The following is a 25,009-nucleotide window of genomic DNA, read 5'->3' as shown; positions in this document are numbered from 1 at the left end:
TACTTCTCCTAATTTGTATTCTTGTGGAAAGGCAAAGCCATTGGCCAGAATTCTCCAGCCATTCGTGCTCTGCCGTTGCTGACAGCAAGAATGGAGAATTTGGTGCTCAGCCAAATCTCCATTCACTGCAGTAGGATTGGAAAAGCCCATCCATTGTCTATGTCTGAGGCTGAATCAGTGTGTTTGACTTTGTTTGATCCTGAGCTGGACTTCTGTGCCCATATTCCTCAATCAACAGGAATGTTTTCTCTTACCTTTTTGTAACGTTGCCTATATCCACACTTTCCTTAGTTCGTCTGTCTCTGAAATGCTCATCATTTGGAACTATTCCAATGCTTTCCTCACTTGGCTCTCATCTGCTTTATTCCATCAGCTTGAATGTATCCAAAGCTCAATTGCAGATATTCATCTGTACTAAGTTCTGCTTATTCATCACTTCTATTCTCACTGACTTAAATTAGCCACTAGTTCATGACACCTGAATTTTTCATCCTTGTATTTGAACCTTTCCTGAGCTTTGCTTCTCCCCATCATATTTGTTTGGTCCAACATTGGTAGTTATGCTTTCAATTGCTATGGCCTAAAATTTTGAACACCCCCCCCCCCCCCACCCCCCCCCAAACACTATTATTCACCGATTTTACAAGAGACAGAGAATGAGGCTTTTTGACCCATCCTGCCTGTACTGACTCTTTGAAAGAGCAATCCAATTAGTCTCACTTCCCTCCTTTTGCCCATTATCCTGCAAATTCTTGCTTTTGAAGCATTTATCCAGTTCTCTTTTGTAAGTTGTTGTAGAATCTTCTTTTGTTACCATTCAGGTCATGTGCTCAGATTGCCATAACTTGCTGGGTTTATTTTAAAAATCCATCCCCTCTCTGGTTCTTTTGCCAATTACGTTAGACCTTTTCTGGTTATCAGCTGCCACTGAAAGTAGTTTCTTATTTAATCTATCAAAATCCATCATAACTTTGGACAGTCTCTTAACTCTGATGCTCATCTGTAATGTAAGAAGATTACCCTCAGCTTATAAAATCCTAAGAATTAAGAGCAAGAGTCAGCCATTTGGCATCTAGACCTCACTCCTAATCAGTAAGATTGCAACTGATCTGATTATAGCCTTAACTCCACGTTTCTGCCTACCCTTCCATATTCCTGGACTGCCTTGTCAGTTAAAATTCTGTTTATCTCAGCCTTGAATTACTCAATGACTCAGTCCTTGATACATAGAACATAGAACATAGAACATTACAGCGCAGAACAGGCCCTTCGGCCCACGATGTTGCGCCGACCAGTTACAAAAACAATGACCCACTAGCCTATACCAATCCCTTTTCGTCCATAAACCTATCCAGAGATCTCTTAAACGCCCCCAAACTAGACGCATTTACAACTGCAGCAGGCAGGGCATTCCAATCCTTCACCACCCGCTGGGTAAAGAACCTACCCCTGACATCCGTCCTGTAGCTACCCCCCCTTAATTTAAAGCCATGCCCCCTCGTGCTAGCTTTCTCCATCCGAGGAAAAAGGCCATCACTATCCACCCTATCTAAACCTCTAATCATCTTATATGTTTCAATAAGATCCCCTCTTAGCCGCCTTCTTTCCAACGAAAACAACCCTAAATCCCTCAGTCTCTCCTCATAGGACCTCCCCACCATACCAGGCACCATCCTAGTAAACCTCCTCTGCACCCTCTCCAACGCCTCCACATCCTTCTTGTAATGCGGGGACCAGAACTGCACACAGTACTCCAAGTGCGGCCGCACTAGAGTAGTGTACAGTTGCAACATTACACTGCGACTCCTAAATTCAATCCCCCTACCAATAAACGCCAAGACACCGTACGCCTTCTTAACAACCTTATCTACTTGATTCCCAACTTTCAGGGATCTATGTACACACACACCTAGATCCCTCTGTTCATCCACACTATTCAAAGTCCTCCCGTTAGCCCTATACTCGACACATCTGTTGCTCCTACCAAAGTGAATTACCTCACACTTCTCCGCATTAAATTCCATCCGCCACCTCTCAGCCCAGCTCTGCAACCTATCTAAGTCTCCCTGCAGACTATGACACCCTTCCTCACAATCTACCACACCTCCAATTTTGGTGTCATCAGCAAATTTACTAATCCACCCAACTATACCCTCATCCAGATCATTAATAAAAATTACAAACAACAGTGGCCCCAAAACAGATCCCTGAGGCACACCACTCGTAACTGTACTCCATGATGAATATTTACCATCCACCACCACCCTCTGTCTCCTATCTGATAGCCAATTCCTGATCCAACTTCCTAGATTACCCACAATCCCATACATCTGCATTTTCTGCAGAAGCCTACCATGGTGAACCTTATCGAACGCCTTACTAAAATCCATGTATACCACGTCAACTGCCTTGCCCCCATCCACCTCTTTGGTCACCTTCTCAAAAAACTCAATAAGGTTAGTAAGGCACGACCTACCCGCTACAAAACCATGTTGACTATTTCTAATCAATTCATTACACTCCAAATAACTATAAATCCTATCCCTAATAATTTTTTCTAAAACCTTGCCCACAACAGAAGTAAGACTCACCGGTCTATAATTCCCGGCAAAGTCTCTGTTCCCCTTCTTAAACAATGGGACAACATTCGCTATCCTCCAATCCTCCGGGACTACACCAGAGACCAATGACGACCTGAAGATCTGAGCCAGAGGCTCTGCAATCACCTCTCTAGCCTCCCAGAGAATCCTAGGGTAGATCCCATCCGGACCAGGGGACTTATCTATTTTCAGCCCCTCAAGAATTTCCAGCACATCCAAGCACATCTTGGCCAACAACATTTCAAAGTGTAATGACGTTCTTGATAGAAAAATACATTCCCATCTCTATCTTAAATGGGAGACCCCTTACTTTTAAACTTTGCTGTCTAGTTCTAGACTCCTGCACAAGGGAAGCCATCCTCTAAATGTTGGGCCCTTTCTGAATCTTGCGTTTCAATAAGATCGCCTCCAAGTCATCCAAAATGCTGACTTTCTTTCCTCATTAGATAGTCCTTTCATCCCAGAAATCAACTGAGCAAATCTTCTGAGCTGTTTCTAATGCAATTATACCCCTCCTTATTAAGGAGACCAAAACTACATAGTACTCCAGATCTGGTCTCACTAAAGCTCAGTTGAGCTGTATCAACTCATCCTTAGTTCTCTACCCCAATCCCCTTGCACTAAAGATTCGCAGTCAGTTGCCTTCCCAATTACTTACCGTACCTGCATTTTGTGATTCATGTCAACCGTCTTAATTATTCTCAAAGCTTTCCTTGTATCTTTAGACACACATCCCTGGTACCATTCATAAATTTCCCCAGTACCCTTTCTGAGGCCTTTGGAAAAATTGACACAATGCTCTAGCAGTTATAAAAGTTTAATATGACTTCTTTGCCTTTGCACTCTTTGCTTCTATTTATAAAGCCAAACATATCTGCTTCTTTAACAACCTTTTCAGCTTGTCTTGCCACCTTCAAATATTTTGTGTACTTTCCATTCTAGTATCTATCTCTGTGACCCCTTTAAAGATTTGCCTCTTAACTTATATTGCCTCTCTTCATTCTCCCTACCACAATGCAGAACTTTGCATTTTTCTGTTAATTTGATCTGCCAAATGCCTGCTCATTTCACCAGTCTGGCTACGTCCTCCTGATGTTTGTTGCAATCCCTATTTTTCAGACTGGAGGGAAGTGGTGCCCTGTAGGGGCTAGTATTCAGAAGAGTTTTTGATCTGGGATTGGGGGTGCAGAGCATAATTTCAAAGTTTGCAAATGAATCACAAAATTATAGTAATGATGGTGTTCCTTATACTGAACTCTGGATGGCACTATTTCCCTACAAAAGCAGCCATTCACCAACTACTTGCGAATGCTGAAATATGAAACAAAAACAGAAATGTTGGAAAATCTCGCAGATCTGATGGCATCTGTGGAGAGAATAGATTAAGAAGTCTCAACACCAGGTTAAAGTCCAACAGGTTTATTTGGTAGCAAAAACCACTAGCTTTCGGAATGCTGTTCCTTCATCAGCTAAGTGGGAGTTCTGTTCACAAACAGGGTATATAAAGACAAACTCAATTTACAAAATAATGGTTGGAATGTGAGTCTTTACAGGTAATCAAGCTTTAGAGATACAGATAGTGTGAGTGGAGAGAGGATGAAGCACAGGTTAAAGAGATATGTATTGTCTCCAGCCAGGACAGTTAGTGAGATTTTGCAAGTCCAGGCAAGTCATGGGGTTTACAGATAGTGTGACATGAGCCCAAGATCCTGGTGGAGACTATCCTCGTGTGCAGGACTTGGCTATTAGTTTCTGCTCAGTGATTCTGCTCTGTCATATGTCATGAAGGTCGCCTTGGAGAGCGCTTACCTGAAGATCAGAGGTCAAATGCCTGTGACTTGCCGAAGTGTTCCCCAATAGGAAGAGAACATTCTTGCCTGGTGACTGTCGAGCGGTGTTCATTCATCCGTTGTCGTAGCGTCTGCACGGTCTCCCCAGTGTACCATGCCTCGGGACATCCTTTCCTGCAGTCTATCAGGTAGACAACGTTGGCCGAGTTGCAAGAGTATGTACCATTACCTGTTGGATGGTGTTCTCACGTGAGATGATGGCATCCATTTCGATGATCTGGCATGCCTTGCAGAGGTTGCTGTGGCAGGGTTGTCTGGTGTCGTGGTCACTGTTATCCTGAAGGCTGGGTAGTTTGCTGCAGACAGTGGTCTGTTTGAGTTGATTGATGAAGACAAACATCACGCCAAGGCCATCTGCACACCCCCACTTGCCTTCAAACAACCGCACAACCTCAAACAGACCATTGTCCGTAGCAAACTACCCAGCCTTGAGAACAGTGACCACAACCCTGCCACAGCAACCTCTGAAAGACGTTCCAGATCATCGACAGGGATGCCATTATCTCACGTGACAGCACCATCCACCAGCTCCATGGTACATACACTTGCAACTCGGCCAACGTTGTCTTCCTGATACGCTGCAGGAAAGGATGTCCTGAGGCATGGTTCATTGGGGAGACCATGCAGACACTATGACAACGGATGAATGAACACCGCTCGATAATCACCAGGTAAGAGTGTTCTCTTCCTGTTGGGGGACACGTCAGTGGTCACGGGCATTTGGCCTCAGATCTTTGGGTTCTCCAAGGCGGCCTTCATGACAACGCAGAGTCACTGAGCAGAGACTGATAGCCAAGTTCTGCACACATGAGGACGGCCTCAACTGGGATCTTGAGTTCATGTCACACTATCTGTAACCCCACGACTTGTCTAGGCTTGCAAAATCTCACTTACTGTCCTGGCTGGAGACAATACACATCTCTTTTAACCCTCTCTCCACTCAGATTGTCTGTACCTTTTGACATTTCATTACCTGTAAAGACTCACGTTCCAATCATCATTTTGTAAATTGAGTTTGTGTCTTTATATGCCCTGTTTGTGAACAGAACTCCCACTCACCTGACAAAGGAGCAGCGCTCCAAAAAGCTAGTGGCTTTTGCTACCAAATAAACCTGTTAGACTTTAATCTGGTGTTGAGACTTCTAACATGCATTTACCCCAGTCGGATGTTTTGAGTCTAGATGATCCATTGTCAGAGTTGATGAGATGCATTGTAGGTGCACTGCACCTGTATTCTCTTTACCTCTCTCTCTGTCTTTCTCCACAGGCGCTGTCTGACATGCTGAGATTTTTCAGCATTTTTTGATTTTATTTCACCAGCTACTTTTTGCTTTGTTTCTTAGCCAATGTCATTGCAAAGTTCCAACTGATCCCTTGATCCTGTGGCTTCAATTTTGCAATCAGATTCGTTGTGTGGTACTTTATCAAACACCTTCTGAAAGTCCATGTTCACAACATCAGCTGCATTACCTACATCAACCCTTTCTATAACTTTATCAATGAACTCAATCGAGTTAGTGAAACCTGATTTCCCTGTAGTAAGGCATGCTGGCTTTAGTTTAACTTTTTTTCAACTGAATATTTTCTCAGATTAAGGTCTCCAACATTAGCCTGCCTGGCCTGGCATTGCCAGTTTGGTCTCTTCCTCTTGAGCAATAGTAGACCATTTCGAGCCCTCCAGTTCTCTGGCACAGCTGTTGTATCCAAGGTTTGGGGGAATTCTGGTTAGACCCTCTACAATTTCTATCCTTGCTTCCCTCCATGACCAAGGATGGATCCCATCTGGCACCACTACGTTGGGTGCTGTCAATCTTCTCTAAGCACCGCCTCTAACTGCTTTTATTTTATCCAGTTGCCCTAATACTCTTCCTTTTCCGTGACATTGACAGTGTTCTCTTCATCAGTGAACAGTTTGGTATCATATAGGTTATCTTACTGAACTAGTAATCTAGAGGCCTAGACTAATGATCCAGAGACATAAGTTCAAATACCATCATGGCAGCTGGGATACTGATGACCAAATTGTTGTAAAAGCTCTTGAGAGAAGGAATTTTGGCACCTTTACCTGATCGGACCAATAAGTGGCTCTGGGCGTGACTCTTAACTGCCCTTTGAAATGACCTAAGAAGTCATTTCAGTTGTATTCAAGAATGTGATTTACCCCAATCTTCTCAAGGGAAGTTAAAGATGGGCCACAAATACTTAGCTTGCCAGCAACAAATACATCCTGCGAATTAATAATAATGTATGCATGGTAATTCTTCACTTTGACTCGATCCACCCTGTTTCATTATAATGCTGCTGTTGAAATGTGGAATGTGTCTCCTCTTAACATTGCAACATTCTCTATAATATGGTTTGCCAGAGAGTTCCTATTCTACAACCTGCACATCCTATGTGCTTACAATGCATCTGCAAATGCAAATCCCAATTTTGTGATTTTTCACTGGCCCATTCTCCTTGCTGTCCCTTGACCAAGGTGCTTTTCGCAGATTCTTCCCTCCACAGCTCAGCTTTTCACCTGCTGTTGACCCAGAGAAGATTGAGGTTCTGTTCCTTCAGCTGTTTCTCTACCCCACTCCCTTCACTCCATCCATTCTCATAATTAACATTTCTGGTGTCTGTCACCATTGTCACCCAGAACTCCTTCAGGTTTTCCAGCACCAAAGCTATACTCTGCCACTAGATGAAGCTTGGCCATTTTGAAATGAGGCGACTAGTGGGTGGTGTTGTGTCTTGGAGAATTAATGCTAGGAGGATTAAAAATAACGGAACTTTTTTTTTTACAGGGTTGTGTTCACTTACATGGCTGCATTGGTAATGAGGCAGGTATAATAAACAATGAGTAAAAGATCCCCTAGGAAGGACTGACTGTAACATAGTACAGTTTAGCATTCAGTTTGAGTGAGAGAAACATGGGTCAGAAATAACTGTGTCACGCTTAACGGTAATTATATAGGAATGAGGACAGAATTGTCCGGAGTGGACTGAGAAATGAGGTTAGCAGGAAAGATGGTTGATCAGCAATGATGTTTCTGAAAATAGTTCATGATCACAACAAAGGTATATCCCAGTAAAGAAATAGGGTTCTAGGAAGGGAATAAATCAATAATGCTTAACTGCAGAAATTAAGGATCATATTAAATTGAAAGAAAAAGCATATAATGTGGCAAATATTTTGTGGTAAATCAAAGGATTGGAAAAGATTTAAAAACCAACAGATAATGACCAAAAATAAACAGATAATACATTTTGGAAATAGTAATTTGACAAGGAAATATTAAATGAATGACATGACACTAGGACACTGTGTGTGGAACAAAAGGACCAACAAAGAAAAATACAGCGTGGAGACAGATCTTTCAGCCCTCCAAGCCTGCACTGATCATGATGTTCTAACTAAATTAGAAGAAAATGTTTTGCCCTTATTCAGTCCATATCCCCCTCTTCCCTCTTTATTCATGTACCCATATAAAATTATGAGAGAGAGGGTACGTAGAAGTTTTTTCCCAGGCCATAAGTGTTAATTACAAGGGGGCACAGGTTCAAGGAAACGGGGAAAATTTAAGGGAGATGTTCGGGGGAGGTTTTCCATTCAGAGAACGGTGGGTACCTGGAACGTGCTGCCAGAGGAGGTGGTGGAAGCAGGCACATTAGCAATATTTAAGTGGCATCTGGATTGGTACATGAATAGGGACAGATCAGCACAGGCTTGGGAGCCCAAAGGGCCTGTTCCAAACCTGTACTTTTCTTTGTATAATCCCTGTACCATGTAGGAGTTCCTGTGTGCTTCATGCAAAAATGTTCAGATTATTTATTTTCTTTATCTATAATGTGTGCACATCAATGTTTGTGTATGCATTTATTTACATGGTTTAATAGCCCATTCACTCCTATCCAGTTAAATGTGAAGATAAGTAAGGTACAGCTTCTAATCTTGTCTCCTTTCTGTATCAGGGCATTTTTTTCTTAATGCCCTTGTTTTTGTTAAAGATGTTTTATTGTATTCCCAAATTGCACTCCTTTTAAGATTTGCCACAAATCCAATATCTTTGACCAATCTCTAGGTCACCTGTCCTAATGTGTCCTCCTTTGGCTCAAGGTCTAATTACACTTCTGAGAAGTGTGTTGGAATTGTTTATTAGCTAAAATTGCTATGCAAATGGAAATTACTGTTTGTGATTGTCATTATTCTTGCAAAACCAGCATTTCAAATCTTAGTATTCATCCTGTAAGCACTGTTGAATATGCTTTTTTTTTGTTTTGCAGACGATTATTCTCTTCAAGTTGATTCTTTTGGAGAAAAAGGCAAGTAACCCTGCTGACTCTTAATCAGCAAAGTGTCAGAAGTTATGCTCAAATTTCAATATTTATATAAACAACAGAGTTATAGACGCCGCCTTTTTTAAAATCCTGAAGCTAGTCCCAATTGCCTGCATTTTGCCCATATCCCTCTATATCCATCTTACCCATGTAACTGTTTAAATGCTTCTTAAAAGACAAAATTGTACCTGCCTCTACTACTACCTCTGGGAGCTTGTTCCAGACACTCAACATCCTCTGTGAAACAATTGCCTCTCTGGACACTTTTGTATCTCTCCCCTCACCTTAAACCTATGCCCTCTAGTTTTAGACTCCCCTACCTTTGGGAAAAGATATTGACTACCTAGCTGATCGGTGCCCCTCATTATTTTATAGTCCTCCTCTATAAGATCACCCCTCAGCCTCCTACGCTCCAGAGGAAAATGTCACCATCTTCCTAGCTTCCCCTTACAACTCAATCCATCAAGTCCTGGTAACATCCTAGTAAATCTTTTCTGCACTCTTCCTAGTTTAAGTAATATATTTGTTCCCTCTAGAAAGATTCTCTGTATGCTTCACTTAACACTCCAGTAATAAAACAATGCATGTTCACATGTATTCGGATTTGGGATGGTTGTGCCACATATTGTTTATTTGTCGCAATTAGTTAAACAATGACCATTTCCAAAAAGAAGAGTATAACCATCTCCCCTTGGTGTTTAAGAGTGCTGTCATCACTGAATCTTTAGCATCAACATTCTGGACTGAAGAGAAACTGAACTGGTCCCGAATATAAATGCTGTGACTGATAGAGCAGGCCAGAGGTTTGCTGTTACGTTTAATGTTTTTTGTTTAAAGTTTATTAATGTCACAAGTAGGCATAAGTTCACACTGCAATGAAGTTGCTGTGACAATCCCTTAGTCGCCACACTCCAGCAGCTGTCTGGCTACACTGAGGAAGAATTTGGCATGACTAATGCCTCTAACCAGCACGTTTTTCAGACTGGAAGAAACTGGAGCACGTGGAGGAAACCCAAGCTCTACACAGACAGTGACCCAAGCTGGAAATCAAATCTGGATCCCTGGTGCTGAGAGGCAGCAGTGCCAACCGCTGTGCCACTGAGCTGCCCTGTTGCAATTATGTTGCAAGTGGCTCCCATGTTGATACCCAAAAGCTTCTCTACTACCTAAAAAGTATCAGTCAGGGATGTGGTGGAATTCTTTTCACTTAACTGGATAAGTGTCCAATAACACTTCAAAAGCTTAACACCATTGAGGATATAGTCTGCTTGATTGGTACCCCACTCACCACCTAAACCATACACTGCATGGATGGTGGTTGCAGTCTGCATTACCTACAAGGATTCTCTGTAGCAACCCACTCAAATTTCTTTAAACTCCTGATTCTGAAACTTCCATCAGCCAGAAGACCAAGAGCAATAGGAGCCACCACCTCCAAGTTCTCCTCTTAAGCCCTACACAAATCTGATGTGGACACGTGTCGTCATTACTGCATTCATGAGGTTAAAATCCTGGAACTTCCTATTTAACAGCACTGGGGCACCTATCCCACATAGTCGGTGCTTCAAGATGATGCTATTCCACCATCATCTCTGGGAAACAAAGGATGGAATAAATGCTGGTTGCCAGCAACATCCAATTTTAAAAGTACATTCTTGGCATTGTCATGTGATGTTACATGAGTGATATAGATTTGTAATTTTTCCGGTTGACTAAACGTATAACAAACTGTTTAAAAAAAAAAAATCAGGAAAAGACACAACTAATGATAGCTACCATAAGTCATCTGATGTCTGGTATTGCCATTGACCAGTTTCTGAAAAGATCAAATGTGGAATACAATTCTGACTTCCCACAACATTTTGCTATGAAATTTTGCATCTGAGAATGTTGGGGACTACTTCAAATATATTGGACATAATGTTTACATTCCTTTTAAGTCTACATTTCCAGCAGAGACATGGTCTGCTAGGACAATAGTTATATGAAAGATATTTTATTATTTTATCAATGTGGAAAATTCATTCAGGTGTTTAGTGACTGGGACACAACAGAACCTGATCATCCAGGCCCTGAAACAAAAGCAACAGTCAGTTTTAATAATAAATTGCAGCAGGATCTTGATCAGCTGGGGAAGTGGGCTGAAAAATGGCATATGGAGTTCAATACCAATAAGTGTGAGGTATTGCATTTTGGAAAGTCAAATCAAGGTAGGACTTTAATGGTGAATGGTAGGACCTTAGGGAATATCATGGAACGAAGTTCAGGTGTACAGTTCTCTAAAGGTCGAGTCACGGGTAGATAAGGCAGTAAATAAGGCTTTTGGCATGCTGGCCTTTATCATTGAGGCCATTGAGTATAGAAGTTGGGAAGTTATGTTGCAGTTATACAGGACATTGGTGAGGCTACACTGCACCAGTGTTCAGTTTTGGTTGCCTTGCTATAGGAAAGATGTTATTAAATTGGAGAGAGTGCAGAAGGAATTTACACTGATACTGCCAGAACTCAAGGGACTGAATTATAGGGAGAGATTGAACAGGCTAGGACATTTTTCTTTGGAACATAGGCGACTGGGAGGTGATCTTGTTGAGGTGTATAAAATCATGAGAGGCATGAATAAGATGAATGCCATCAGTGTTTTTCCCAGGATTGGGGAATCAAGAACTAGAGAGCATAGATTTAAGTTAAGAGGAGAGAGAATTAGTGGGATCCTGAGGAGCAGCTTTTTTTGTAGGGGGTGGAGCATATGTGGAATGAGCTGCCTGAGCAAATGGTTCAGGCAGGGACATTGACATTTGGACAGATACATGGATAGAAAAGGTTTAGAGCAATATGGGCCAAATGCTGACTTAGATGAGCAGTTTGATAGGCATGGACCCCAGAGTGGGCCGAAGGGCCTGTCTCCATGCTGTTGACTCTATGATCAGATAGATAAATGCCCCCTGAAACCATTAGTGGGAGAGAGAGGCCATGCGACTAAGTAAATGTTTTGAAATCTGCTTAATATAAACACTTAAGGACAGAGCAGTCAGTCCTCTAAAAAATCAGTTCATAGAACGCTAAGGAATACCCTCTCTCCACTTTTATAAATTAAAAAGTCGAGCGCAGAGATTGTGCATTTTCCATTGACAGGGTGCAAAACTCACTTAATTGTGGAAGAGAAGGATTACAAATTAAAAAGAAATCGTCTCCAGCAATTGCAGTTACATGAGCTTCAGCTCAGCTCCTGGAATCCAAAGGAAGTTGGAAAAATTTCTGCCACCACCATAGTGACCAGCCAAAAATTCAAACAGCGAGCTCTTAATTTTTATCTTTCAACATTGGACTTTAATTTGGCTGAGGAAGTAACTACTTACAATGTAACTTGTAAATTTTGCAGGCGTGTGTGTCTTTTATTCTTCTCGTGGGATGTGGATGTTGCTGGCAAGGCCAGCATTTATTGCCCAGCCCTGGTTACCCTTCAGAAGGTTCTGGTGAGCTGCCTTCTTGAACGCTGCCATCCCTGAGCTTTAGGTGCACGTCAGTGTTAGGAACACTGAAGGAACAAAAATACATTTCCAAGTCAGGATGGTGAGTGAACATAGAAAAACTACAGCACGAACAGGCCCTTCAGCCCACAACTCGAACATATTCCTACCTACTATGCTTACCTATAACCCTCTATCTTATTAAGTCCCATGTACTCATCCAAAAGACTCTGAAAAGACACTATCAAATCTGCCTCCACCACTGCCGGCAGCCAATTCCACGCACCCACCACCCTTAGTGAAAAACTTACCCCTGACATCTCCTCTGTACCTACTCCCCAGCACCCCAAACCTGTGTCCTCTTGTGGCAGCCATTTCAGCCCTGGTAAAAAGCCTCTGAGAATCCACTTGATCAATACCTCTCAACAGCTTATACACCTCTATCAAGTCACCTTTCATCCTTCGTCTCTCTAAGGAGAAAAGACCGAGCGCTCTCAACCTATCCTCATAAGGCATGCCACCCTATCGAGGCAACATCCTTGTAAATCTCCTTTGCACCCTTTCGATGGCTTCCACATCCTACCTGTAATGAGGCAACCAGAACTGAGCAGAGTACTCTAAATGGGGTCTGACCAGGGTCTTATACAGCTGCAGCATTATCTCCGGACTCCTAAACTCAGTTCCTCGATTGAAGGCCAGTACACCATAAGCCGCCTTAACTATATCCTCTACCTGCAAAGCTGTTTTGAGAGTCATATGAACCCAGACCCCAAGATCCTTCTGATCTTCCAAGTGCCTTGGAGGGGAAGCTCCATTTGGTGGTGTTTCCAGGTATCTGCTGTTTTTGTCCTTCTAGATGGTTGTGGTCATTGGAAGGTGATATCTTAGGAACTTTGAGTTCCTGCAGGGTATCTTGCTTGTCTATATGTGGTTGCTATTTGCTGGTAATGGAGGGATTTAAAGTTTATGGAAATATTAGCAATCAAGTGGGCTGTGTTGTCCTGTATGGTGGTGTTTCTTCCGTGTTGGAGCTGCACTCACCCAGGAAAGTGGAGAGTATTCCATCACACTCTTGATTTGTGCCTTGCAAATTGTGGACAGGCTTTTCCTTCTAAATTCACAAGAAAACCCTGTTATAGTCAGATTTGGAGTGGTATCACGGGAGTCATAGAATCCCTACAGTGCAAAAAGAGGCCATTTGGTCCATCGAGCCTGTACCAACAGCAATTCCGTGTGCGCCCTATCGCCATGACCACATGCATTCTGTCTGACACCAAGAAGCAATTTGGTATGGCCAAGCAACCTAACCCATACATCTTTGAAGTGTGGGAGGAAACCAGAGCACCCAGAAGAAACCCACGCAGGCATGGAGAGAACATGCTGCTCTACACACAGTCATCCAAGGCCAGAATTGAACCAGGTCCCTGGTGCCGCGAGGCAGCATTTTTAATCACTGTGGCATCCGCTGCCCCATATTGTCCTATCTCGTGGCCATAACCGTATCTTTTACCCAAAGCCTCAGCTCTCTAAAGTATTAAAACACATAAGCAACTGTAAATTTTTAAAAACTTTCAGTGAATCACATGGTCAGCATGATAGCACAGTGGTTAGCACTGCTGCTTCACAGTGCCAAGGACTCGGGTTCGATTCATAAGAACATAACATAAGAAATAGGAGCAGGAGTAGGCCATCTAGCCCTTCGAGCCTGTCCCGCCATTCAATAAGATCATGGCTGATCTGTTGTAGCTCAGTTCCACTTTCCCGCCCTCTCCCCATAACCCTTAATCCCCTCTCTTATCAAGAACCCATCAACCCGCTTCTTAAAAATATTTAGCGAGACAGCCTCCACCACTTCAACAGGCAGAGAATTCCAGAGATTCACCACCCTTTGAGTGAAGAAGTTCCTCCTCAACTCCGTTCTAAACCGCCTCCCCTTTATCTTGAGGCTGTGCCCCCTAGTCCTACTGTCTTTTTTGAGCGGGAAGAGTCTCTCCACCTCTATCCTATCCATCCCATTCATCATCTTATACGTCTCAATGAGATCTCCCCTCATTCTTCTAAACTCTAACGAGTACAAGCCTAGTTTATTCAGCCTCTCCTCATAGCTCAATCCCCTCAACTCCGGTATCAGCCTAGTAAACCTCCTCTGCACTCCCTCCAGGGCCAAAATATCCTTGCGCAGGTGCGGCGCCCTTGGGTCACTGTCTGTGTAGAGTTTGCACATTACCCCCGTGTCTGTGTGAGTTTTCTCCGGGTGCTCCAGTTTCCTCCCACATTCTGAAAGATGTGCTGGTTAGATGCATTGACCTGATCAGGTGTGTTGGACTGTGGCATCTCGGGAATTTCACAGTAATTTCATTGCAGTGTTAATATAAGCCTTACTTGTGACTGATAAGTAAACTTTACTTTAAAATGATTGGAATGGAGTAAGATGTCGCTGAAGACAGCTCCTATGATTTTCTAAAAATGACTGACGTAACGTTAAAGTTCAGCTTTTTGACTATCGGGAGGAATTTTTCCATCCTGCCTGCCATTGGAATTGTAACAGGGTTGCAGGGGGTGAGAGGCTAGGGGGAAATTTTCCAGTTGGGATAAGCTCGGACAAAAAAATCCCACCTTCAGTGTTTTGGTTTTATTCTGATGCTCCGCATATATGAAATGTTTAAACTCAGAGGCAAACACAATGACAATGAAACCAGGCCTGATGCTTCATTGACTGTAGGGTCCAATACTGCTGGTAACAACACAGCAGTTTCCTGCACTGAATTTAACTGTCAGCACGCTCACTGACTTACAGAGCACTATTCTTGCTGAATTTGTTGGACTCCATTCAGAACGGTGCTCTTTTGTTGTTACTCTGCAGGCATTTGGAAAGCAATGTACAGCGCTGGTCTCTATATTTATATAATTCTGTTGAAATCAGTACAGAAAAGGTTGACACGACTGATCTTGGGATGAGGTTAAACAGGGTTGTCCTTTACCTATTGGAGATTGGGAGAATGAGGAGTGACCTTGTTGAAATGTATTAAATCCTGAGGAGATTTTAATAGGGTAGATACTAGGAGGGTGATTCCATTAATGGAGAGATGAGAACTAGTGTACACAGTTTAAGAATAAGAGATCTACTGTTTAGGGCAAAGATGCTTTTTTTTCTTTTGAAGCTTTAGCAGTATGTGGAATTCTCTTCCTCTGAAAGTATTGGAGACTGGATAATTGAATTTGTTCAAGGTTGAGTTTGACACATTTCTGATAGACAAGGGAGTCAGGGATACTGTGGGCAAACAGCAAAGTGGAGACCATAACTTAAATCAACCATGATCCTGTTGAACCATGGAGCAGGCTGAATGGCCTACTCCTGCTGCTAAGCTCCTGTTTCTTGTGAATTTGAGATTTTTAAATAAGGGAATCTTGTAAATGATCTTTCTGCCATACAAACTTGCATTATTTTGTACTGTTTGTATATTGTTCATACCTGCAAAGGGCACCTTATTACAAAGCCCTCAGAATATGTTGGGATCACAGAAGTGTATCAATTAGTGCATGGTTGACTTTAATAGTACAGAATCATAGAATCTCTATGATTCTATGCAGTAGGAAGCCATACATCATATTGAGGCTGTACCCAGTGTCCAACAGAGCATCCCACCCAGGTGATAGCCCCATAACCTCATATCTTTACCTGACTAATCTCCCTAATTTACACATTTTAGGACACTAAAGGGCAATTTAGATTAGGAAACCCGTGCAAACATGGGGAGAATGTGCAAACTCCCAAGGCTGGAATTGAACCCAGGTCCCTGGTGCTCAGAGACAACAGTGCTGAGATCAAAAGTTATGGGTAAAAGCAGGATTGGGCTATTGAGTTGGATGATCAGGCATGATCGTAATGAATGGCTGAGCAGGCTCGAAGGGCCAATGGTCACCACCTGCTCCTGTTTTCTGTGTTTCTAACCATTGTGAAACTGTGCTGTCCCAGTATAAAATAAATTTTCCATGTAATGTCGAGAAATGATACCACAGCACAATTTGCCAGATAAATGTTGTTAGATGTATGAGTCCTTGATTTATGAAAATGTTTAAATATCAAATGTAGAATTCTAAACTGATTTAGAATTACAAGAAGTTTTCAGAAAGGTTGGTTGACCACGTTTTTATAAGTTTAGTAGTTTAAACATCAAAATAGGCAACTCCCAAGCATATAATAGTATAAAAAATATATTCCCTTCAGAGTTCTGATGAAATAATATGGATAATGTGAAATGAATATCAAAAGGTAGCATAGTTCTTAATCTCAGGTGGCGGCATGAAATTTGTCTGCCCCTCAAACATTTCATTCCACTGATTCTGTACCTAAAATAGGAAACATGATTGTAAAAGGTTATGGAGATTAGGCACAGATTAAAGCAAATAATGTGTGGGTAGGCAAGTGATTATGTAATTAATCTAACAACCATGAAATTCAATTTTTGCAATTGCAAGCAACTTGGTTATAAATTCAGCCTTGCCAGTGCTGCTCACAAAGGATTAAGTAAATTAAATTATTATTGAAACAGACAAAAATTGCATAAATACAAAAATTAGTTGCTGGACTGCAAAAGGGCAGTTAAAAAGATATGCACATCACAGCATCAGAGAAAAATATGGTAACAATTGAAAGAAATATAACCCTTCCAATTATGTAAAGATGAATTTGTTTGAATAAACTAAATTTCTGCACAAGTCGGGTAAATGCTGATCACGCAAGAATCCACATGGTCCAGCGCTTCCCTTCTTTCACCTCTCTTATCTTCACTTTCAGAGACAGACTGACTGCTAATATTCATTGCAAGCCCACTGACTTCCACAGCTACCTCAACTACAGCTCCTCACATCCTGTTTCCTGTAAAGTCTCCATCCCATATTCCAATTCTCCATCTCCATATCTGAATGTAGTCCAGATGTTTCGCTTTGTGGAGCAATCTAGAATAAGTGGTCACAGATATAGTTTGAGAGGCAGTTGATTTGAAACAGATGAGGAAATATTTCTCTGAGGGTAATGAATTTATAGAATTTGATGCCCCATAGCACGGTGGAGTCTGAATCATTAAATAGTTTTAAGAAGGAGATATATTTCTGATTTTTCTAAAAAAAATCAGGTTAAAGGGAAGAGGTAGGTGAATTTCAAAAAATAGGAGGAAATTGCTGGAGCCTTGAGAGAATTCTTTGTACACTCACTGACTACAGGGTAGGTCCTAGAGGGTTGGAGAATAGCCAATGTTGTTGCTTTGTTTAAGAAGGGTTGCAAGGATAATCCAGGTAATTACAGGCCGCTTTGTCAGCGATAGGGAAATTATTGGAGAAGATTCTTCGAGACAGGATTTATTCCCACTTGGAAATAAGTGGATGTAATAGCAGGAGGCAACATAGTTTTGTGAAGGGGAGATCATGTCTCACTAACTTGATCGAGTTTTTTGAGGAAGTGACAAAGACGATTGATGAGGATAGGGCAGTGGATGTTTATATGGACTTCAGTAAGGCCTTTGACAAGGTCCCTCATGGCAGACTGGTACAAAACGTGAAGTCACATGGGATCAGAGGCAAGATGGATGTTTGGCTCGGTCATAGAATACAGAGGGTAGCAAAGGAAAGGTGTGTTTCTGAATGGAGGGTTGTGACCGTGGTGTTCCTCAGGAATCAGTGCTGGGACCTTTGCTGTTTATAATATATGTAAATGATATGGAGGAAAATGTAACTGGTTTGATTAGTAAGTTTGCCAATGTCAAAGGTTGGTGGATTTGCAGATAGCGATGAGGACCATCAGAGGATACAGCAGGATATAGATCGTTGGAGGCTTGGACAGAGAGATGGCAGGTGGAGTTTAATCCGGACACGTGCGGTAATGCATTTTGGAAGGCCTAATAAAGATAGGAAATATATAGTGAATGGCAGAACCCTTAAAAGTATTGAAAGGCACAGAGATCTGGGTGTACAGGTACACAGGTCACCGAAAGTGGCAATGCAGGTGGAAAAGGTAGTCAAGAAGGCATATGGCATTCTTGCTTTCATCGGCTGGTGCATTCAGTTTAAAATTTGGCAAGTCATATTGCAGCTTTATAGAAGGCCATACTTTGAATATAGTGTTCAATTCTGGTCACCACACTACCAGAAGGATGTGGAGGCTTTGGAGAGGGTACAGAAAAGATTTACTCAGATGTTGCCTGGTATGGAGGGCATTAGCGATGAGGTGAGGTTGAAGAAACTTGGTTTATTCTCACTGGATAGATGGAGGTTGAGGGGCGAACTGCTGGAAGTCTACAAGATTGAGGGGCATGGACAGAGTGGATAGTCAGAAGCTTTTTCCCCAGATTGAAACAGTCAATTATGGGGGGGGCATAAGTTTAAGGTGCAAGAGGTAAGGTTTAAAGGAGATGTACGAGGCTGGTTTTTTGCACAGGATAGTGAGTGCCTGGAACTCACTGCCAGGGGAGGTAGTGGAAGCAGCTGCAATAGTGACTTTTAAGAGCCCTCTGGAAAAATATATGAATAAAATGGGAATAGATGGATATGGTCTCTGGAAACTAGGGGGTTTTAGTTCAGTTGGGCAGCATGGTCGGTGCAGTCTTGGAGGGCTGAAGGGCCTGTTCCTGTGCTATAATTTGCTTTGTTCTTTGTGTATTTGAGACCCAGAAGAGATCAGCCATGATCTGATTGAATGGCGGAACAAGCTCGAAGAGCGAATTGCCTACTTCTCCCAATTTCTGTGTTCGTATCTGCCATCTTCTATAATCAAGGTGTACCTTCCACTGTAATTGACAGGGTATTCAACCTGGTTCCGTTCATTTTCCACACCTCTGCCCTGCCCCCCAACCCCCTCTCCTGAACTATGATCGGGTCCTCCTTCCTCCTTGTCCTTATTTTCTGTCCACCTGCCTCTGCATTCAAAGGATCACCTCTGCCATTTGCACTAACACAGTAATAAGTCTCACAACACCAGATTAAAGTCCAACAAGTTTATTTGATAGTAAACACCCAAGCTTTCAGAACGCTATTCCTTCATCAGGTGAGTGGAAAATTCTGATCAGAGAAGGGCATATAAAGGCACACACAGTTTACAGAATACTGATTTAGAATGCGAGTCTTTACAGCTAATCTGCTATTCAAGTCTTAAGGGTGCAGACAATGTGAGTGGAGATAGCATTAAGCATAGGTTAAAGATATGTGTATTGTCTCCAGACAGGACAGTAAGTGAGATGTTGCAAGTTCGGGCAAGTCATATGGGGGGGGCTTATAGATGGTGTGAACTTCAAGTTCCGCACACATGAGGATAGCCCCAACCAGGATCTTGGGTTCATGTCGCACTGTCTGTGACTTGCCTGAACTTACAATGACTTGCCTGAACTTACAACTTCTGACTTGTTGACCTGTCTGGAGACAATAGACATAGAACTATAGAACCCTACAGTGCAGAAAGAGGTCCTTCGACCCATCGAGTCTGCACTGGCCACAATCCCACCCAAGCTGTACCCCCATATCCCTACATATTTTACCTGCTAATCCCTCTAACCCAAGACACTAATCCCAGGACACTAAGGGGCAATTCTTTTTTATAGCATGACCAATCAACCTAACCCACACATTTTTGGACTGTGGGAGGAAACCAGAGCACCCAGAGGAAACCCACGCAGACACGAGGAGAATGTGCAAACTCTACACACAGTGACCCGAGCCGGGAATCGAACTCAGGCCTCTGGAGCTGTGAAGCAGCAGCGCTAACCATTGTGCTACCGTGCCACCCATGTCTTTAACTTATGCTTAATGCTATCTCCACTCGCATTGTCTGCACTCTTAAGACTTGAATAGCAGACTAGCTGTAAAGACTCGCATTCTAATCAGTATTCTGTAAACTGTGTGTGCCTTTATATGCCCTTCTGTGATCAGAATTCTCCACTCACCTGTACGAAGGAACAGTGTTCTGAAAGCTTGTGTGTTTACTATCAAATAAGCTTGTTAGACTTTAACCTGGTGTTGTGAGACTTCTTACTGTTTTACCCCAGTCCAACGCCGGCATCTCCACATCATGATTTCCACCAACTCCAGCATGATACTACCATGAAACACACCTCTGTCCCCCGGTCAGCCTAATGCTGGGACTACTCCCTCTGTGACTCCTCCATCCCTGATTCCTTGCCCCTTTCCTGTGGCACTTTCCCTTTCAATCACAGAAGGTACAACACCTGCCCCTTTACCTCCTCCCTTATTACCACTCAAGACCCAAATACTCCATTCAGGTGAAGCAACATCTTGCACTTTCTTCAATTTGGCCCAGTGTATTCACCTCCAATGCAGTTTCCTCGACATTAGCAAGCTAAATGCAGACTCAGTGACTGCTTTGCGGAACAACTTCTCTCAGTCCGAAGCATGACCCCAACTTCCCTGCCACTTCAACTCAGCATTTTGATCTCGTATCGACATGTTGATTGTTGGTCTGCCGCAGTGATCCAGTGATGCCCAACATGAACTGATAGAGTAGACCTCATCTTTCAAATCAGCATGTTACAGCTCATAGGAGTAAACATTGAGTACAACAACTTAAGACTGTGACCTTTCTCCTCTAACTTGACCTTCTTACATCCAAAACATTTTGTACCAATGCCAACACCACCCTCCTTCCCCCAACCACTTCCCCTTCCTCTACTGGGCCATCTGTCACTTGTTTAGTTTCACTCATTCAGGTGGCAAAGTTGGGTAATTACATCGAGCATAGAACACTACAGCACAAACAGGCCCTTCAGCCCACAAGTTGCACCGATCACATCAATACCTACCAATCCATAGACCTATCTATAACCCCAAATCCCATATACTCATCCAGAAGTCTTTTAAAAGACCCCAGCGAGTTCACCTCCACCACCACTGACGGCAGCCGATTCCATTCACTCACCACCCTCTGAGTGAAAAACTTACCCCTAACATCACCCCTGTACTTGCCTCCCCGTACCTTAAATCTGTGTCCTCTCGTAGCAACCATTTCAACCCGGGGAAATAGCCTCTGAGAATCCACCCTATCTATTCCTCTCAACATTTTATAAACCTCTATCAGGTTGCCTCTCAACCTTCGTCTCTCCAGGGAGAAGAGTCCTAGCTCCCTCAACCTATCTTCTTAAGGCATGCCTCCCAATCCAGGCAACATCCTTGTAAATCTCCTCTGTACCCTTTCAATAGCTTCTACGTCCTTCCTATAGTGAGGCGACCAGAACTGCGCACAGTACTCCAAGTGGGGCCTGACAAGGGTCTTATAAAGTTGCAGCATTACCTCCCGACTCCGAAACTCAATCCCTCGATTAATGAAGGCCAGTACACCACACGCCGCCTTGACCACATCCTCCACCTGCGAGGCCGATTTAAGAGTCCTGTGGACCCGGACCCCAAGATCCTCCTGCTCTTCAACACTGCTAAGACTCCTGCCCTTGATAGTGTACTCGTTCATCCCGTTGGTCCTGCCAAAATGGACCACTACACGTTTATCCGCGTTGAAGTCCATCTGCCACTTCTCCGCCCAGTCCTGCATCCTATTTATGTCCTGCTGCAACTTCTGACATCCTTCCAGACTTTCCACCACAACACCGACCTTCGTGTCATCGGCGAACTTATTAGCCCATCCCTCCACTTCCTCATCTAGGTCATTTATGAAAATGACAAACAGCAAGGGTCCTAGAACAGATCCCTGGGGCACTCCACTGGTGACTGACCTCCATGCAGAAAAAGACCCATCCACAACCACTGTCTGCCTTCTGCAGGCAAGCCAGTTCTGGATCCACAAGGCCAAAGCCCCTTGGATCCCATGCCCTCTCACCTTCTCAAGAAGTCTTGCATGGGGGACCTTATCAAACGCCTTGCTGAAGTCCATGTACACTACGTCCACTGCTCTTCCTTTGTCAATGTGTTCAGTCACATTTTCGAAGAACTCAACTAGGCTCGTAAGGGCTTGACAAAACCATGCAGACTATTTCTGATCATGCTAAACCTCTCCAAATGCTCATAAATCTTGTCCCTCAGAAGCCTCTCCATCAGCTTACCAACTGCTGAGGTCAGACTCACCGGTCAGTAATTTCCCGGGCTATCTCTTCCCTTTCTTGAAAATAGGAACCACATCCGCAATCCTCCGGAACCTCTCCCGTCTCCATTGACGACGCAAAGATCATTGCCAGGGGCTCTGCAATCACCTCCCTCGCCTCCCACAGTAACCTGGGATACATCCCATCTGGTCCCGGCGACTTATCTATCTTGATAGAATTCAAAAGTTCTAACACATCCTCTTCCTTAATATCCACATACTCAATCTTTTCCATTTGCTGCAAACCTGTAGCAAAATCTCCCAGATCAGTTTCCACCGTGAATACTGAGGCAAAGTACTCATTAAGCACCTCTGCCATTTCTTCTGGTTCCACACAGACCTTTCCCCCTTCACCTTTTATAGGTCCTATCCCTTCTCTTCTCATCCTTTTACTTTTCACATATTTATAGAAGGCCTTGGGATTCTCCTTAATCTTACCCACCAAGGCCTTCTCATGACCCCTTCTGGCTCTCCTAATTTCCCTTTTAAGCTCCTTTCTACAATCCTTATACTCCTCTAGATCCTTAACATCTCCTAGCTCCCTGAATCTTTTGTACACCTTCCTTTTCCTCCTGACTAGGTTCACCACAGCCTTCGTGCACCACGGTTCCCGCGACCTACCAAAACCTCCTTGTCTCATCGGAACGTTGTCGTTCAGAGCTCCAGACAAACACTCCTTGAATATCCGCCACCTTCCTTCTGTACTTTTCCCCAAGAATGCCTCCTTCCAGTTTATTTGTCCAATTAACTTCCTGACGTCTTCGTATTTCCCCTTACTCCAGACAAACACCTTCCTAGCCTGCCTGATCCTATCTCGTTCCAATGCAGTTGTGAAGGAGATAGAATTATGATCACCATGCCCAAGATGCTCCCCTACCGAGAGATCCGTCACCTGTCCTGGTTCATTCGCCAGTACCAGGTCAAGTACAGCCTCTCCTCTCGTAGGCTTATCCACGTACTGTCAGGAAACTTTCCTGAACACACCTAACAAACTCCTCCCCATCCAAACCCCTTACCCTTGGGATAGTCCAATCGATGTTTGGGAAATTGAAGTCTCCCATCACGACAACTCTGTTATTAATACATCATTGTAGTAATTGTAGATTGTTTGTAAAATACTAAGAACAAAAAGCATTGCATGGTCCCTTTAAAAGCTGGTGTTGTTTCTGTGCTTAAAGTTAAAAAATGCAAGGGCACATGGGGTCCCAGACTGAAGCATTTATATCGAAGGCCAAGCGACAGTTTTACCAAGACACCAAACAGGCTTTTGCATTTAGCCAATCAAATTTAAATCAGGTACTTATTTACCAGGAATCTAGTAAATTTAAATTTGATAGTGTTGCCAACCTAGGACCAATTATATTGTGGGAAATATTGGTATACCATAAGTAAAGAAGGGAGGCACTGGCACAGAGAAATTGCTGCTTGCCAGAGTAACAGCTTAGTTCAGCTCAGAGAAAGAGAACTGATGGCGCTCTCATGGCCTAGTTTATGCTGTAGGGCAAAGTGTCATCTCGATAGAAAAGGTATCAAAGAAGAAAGAAGTTCCATAGAGAAGAATTAACAAAAAGGTCCAGAATATTCTGGAAGATGCCAAACCTGTTCGTAATTTAGAATGTGAATGAGTGAGAATTGTATTTATCTAAACAGCATTCCATTAGAAGTGTTTCACATTCGGTTTGTTAATTGTTTAGTTAACTTGTTCACTGTTTATTATATAAATAGATTGACTTTAGAGTGTGTCAGGTAATTATTTTGATTTAACCGCTAGAAGTGATTGAGGAGCAGCTCGTACACTTCCCACACACTTTTAACAGATTATGAGGTGAGGTACTCTGAGTGGTTAGGTGTTAGTTCTCAGGGGGGATCCACCTCTGCTTCATAACACTCAGCGCCGACTTTTGTTCTTCAATTAACATTCTGATATTTTAGCTTTCTGCCATTGTGAGCAGCTTCATGCTGCCGTTAGCACTTCCTCTGTCTTGTGCCCTACACATCTTTGTTGCAATCCCTCCCTGCTTCCACCTATCACTGACCTTCTATTCTGCTGTCGTTGCTGCACCCCCTCTGACAATGTATACATTCTGTCACGTTTCTGCCTCTCTTTAGATCTGAAGAATAGTCATATGCATTCGCGGTGTTAACACTCTCTCTCTCTCTCTCCACACCTGCTGCCAGACCCACTGAGCTTTTTGAGCATTTTCTATCTGTTTCAAATTTCCAGCATCTGGAGTGTTTTGTTTATTTAAAAACCCTTTATGTTCCGTTTACTAAGTTCTCAACTTGCTTTAGGTCAACATCTGTTTGCAGTGTTGATAAGTAAACCAACATATCAAAAGCACAAGTTTCATTAACACAACCAAATTGTCCCTGCTTCAAGCAACTTAGTTTTGCATTGTTTATTTTTGAATATATGAAAATATTCCCATCTTTTTGGATTTCCCTAATTTTCCCCTGCCTTTACTGTTTTCCTGACACAAGCCGTATTGTGTTTTATATTAATAGCTGTGGCAATTTATTAATCCAGACCATAAATATACAGAAACAAATACTGCAGATGGTGGAAATCTAAACTAAGCAGGAAATACTCAATAGGTCAGGCAGCGACTGGAGAGAAAAATAGTTGTTGGGTAGGATCTTGAGCCTCTGCTCATCGTCCATGGGCGTGCCAATGGG

The 25,009-nt window shown here is 42.9% G+C and overlaps 1 protein-coding gene across 1 annotated transcript in view; it reads left to right on the top strand.

Annotated features, from left to right (window-relative positions):
* The window catches only part of avl9 (AVL9 homolog (S. cerevisiase)), a 167,109-nt gene that overhangs the window by 69,945 nt on the left and 72,155 nt on the right, over positions 1–25,009 (top strand). The window contains exon 8 of the mRNA XM_080194003.1: positions 8,720–8,758. Coding sequence (XP_080050129.1) covers positions 8,720–8,758 — 39 coding nt within the window. The remainder of the gene's footprint in view (positions 1–8,719; positions 8,759–25,009) is intronic.

Source organism: Carcharhinus amblyrhynchos, chromosome 8, assembly GCF_965287045.1.
Source record: "Carcharhinus amblyrhynchos chromosome 8, sCarAmb.v2.hapA, whole genome shotgun sequence".
NCBI classification, from domain to species: Eukaryota; Metazoa; Chordata; class Chondrichthyes; order Carcharhiniformes; family Carcharhinidae; genus Carcharhinus; species Carcharhinus amblyrhynchos.
The sequence above is the reverse complement of the archived record's forward strand: the minus strand, read 5'-3'. Positions and strand labels throughout refer to the sequence as shown.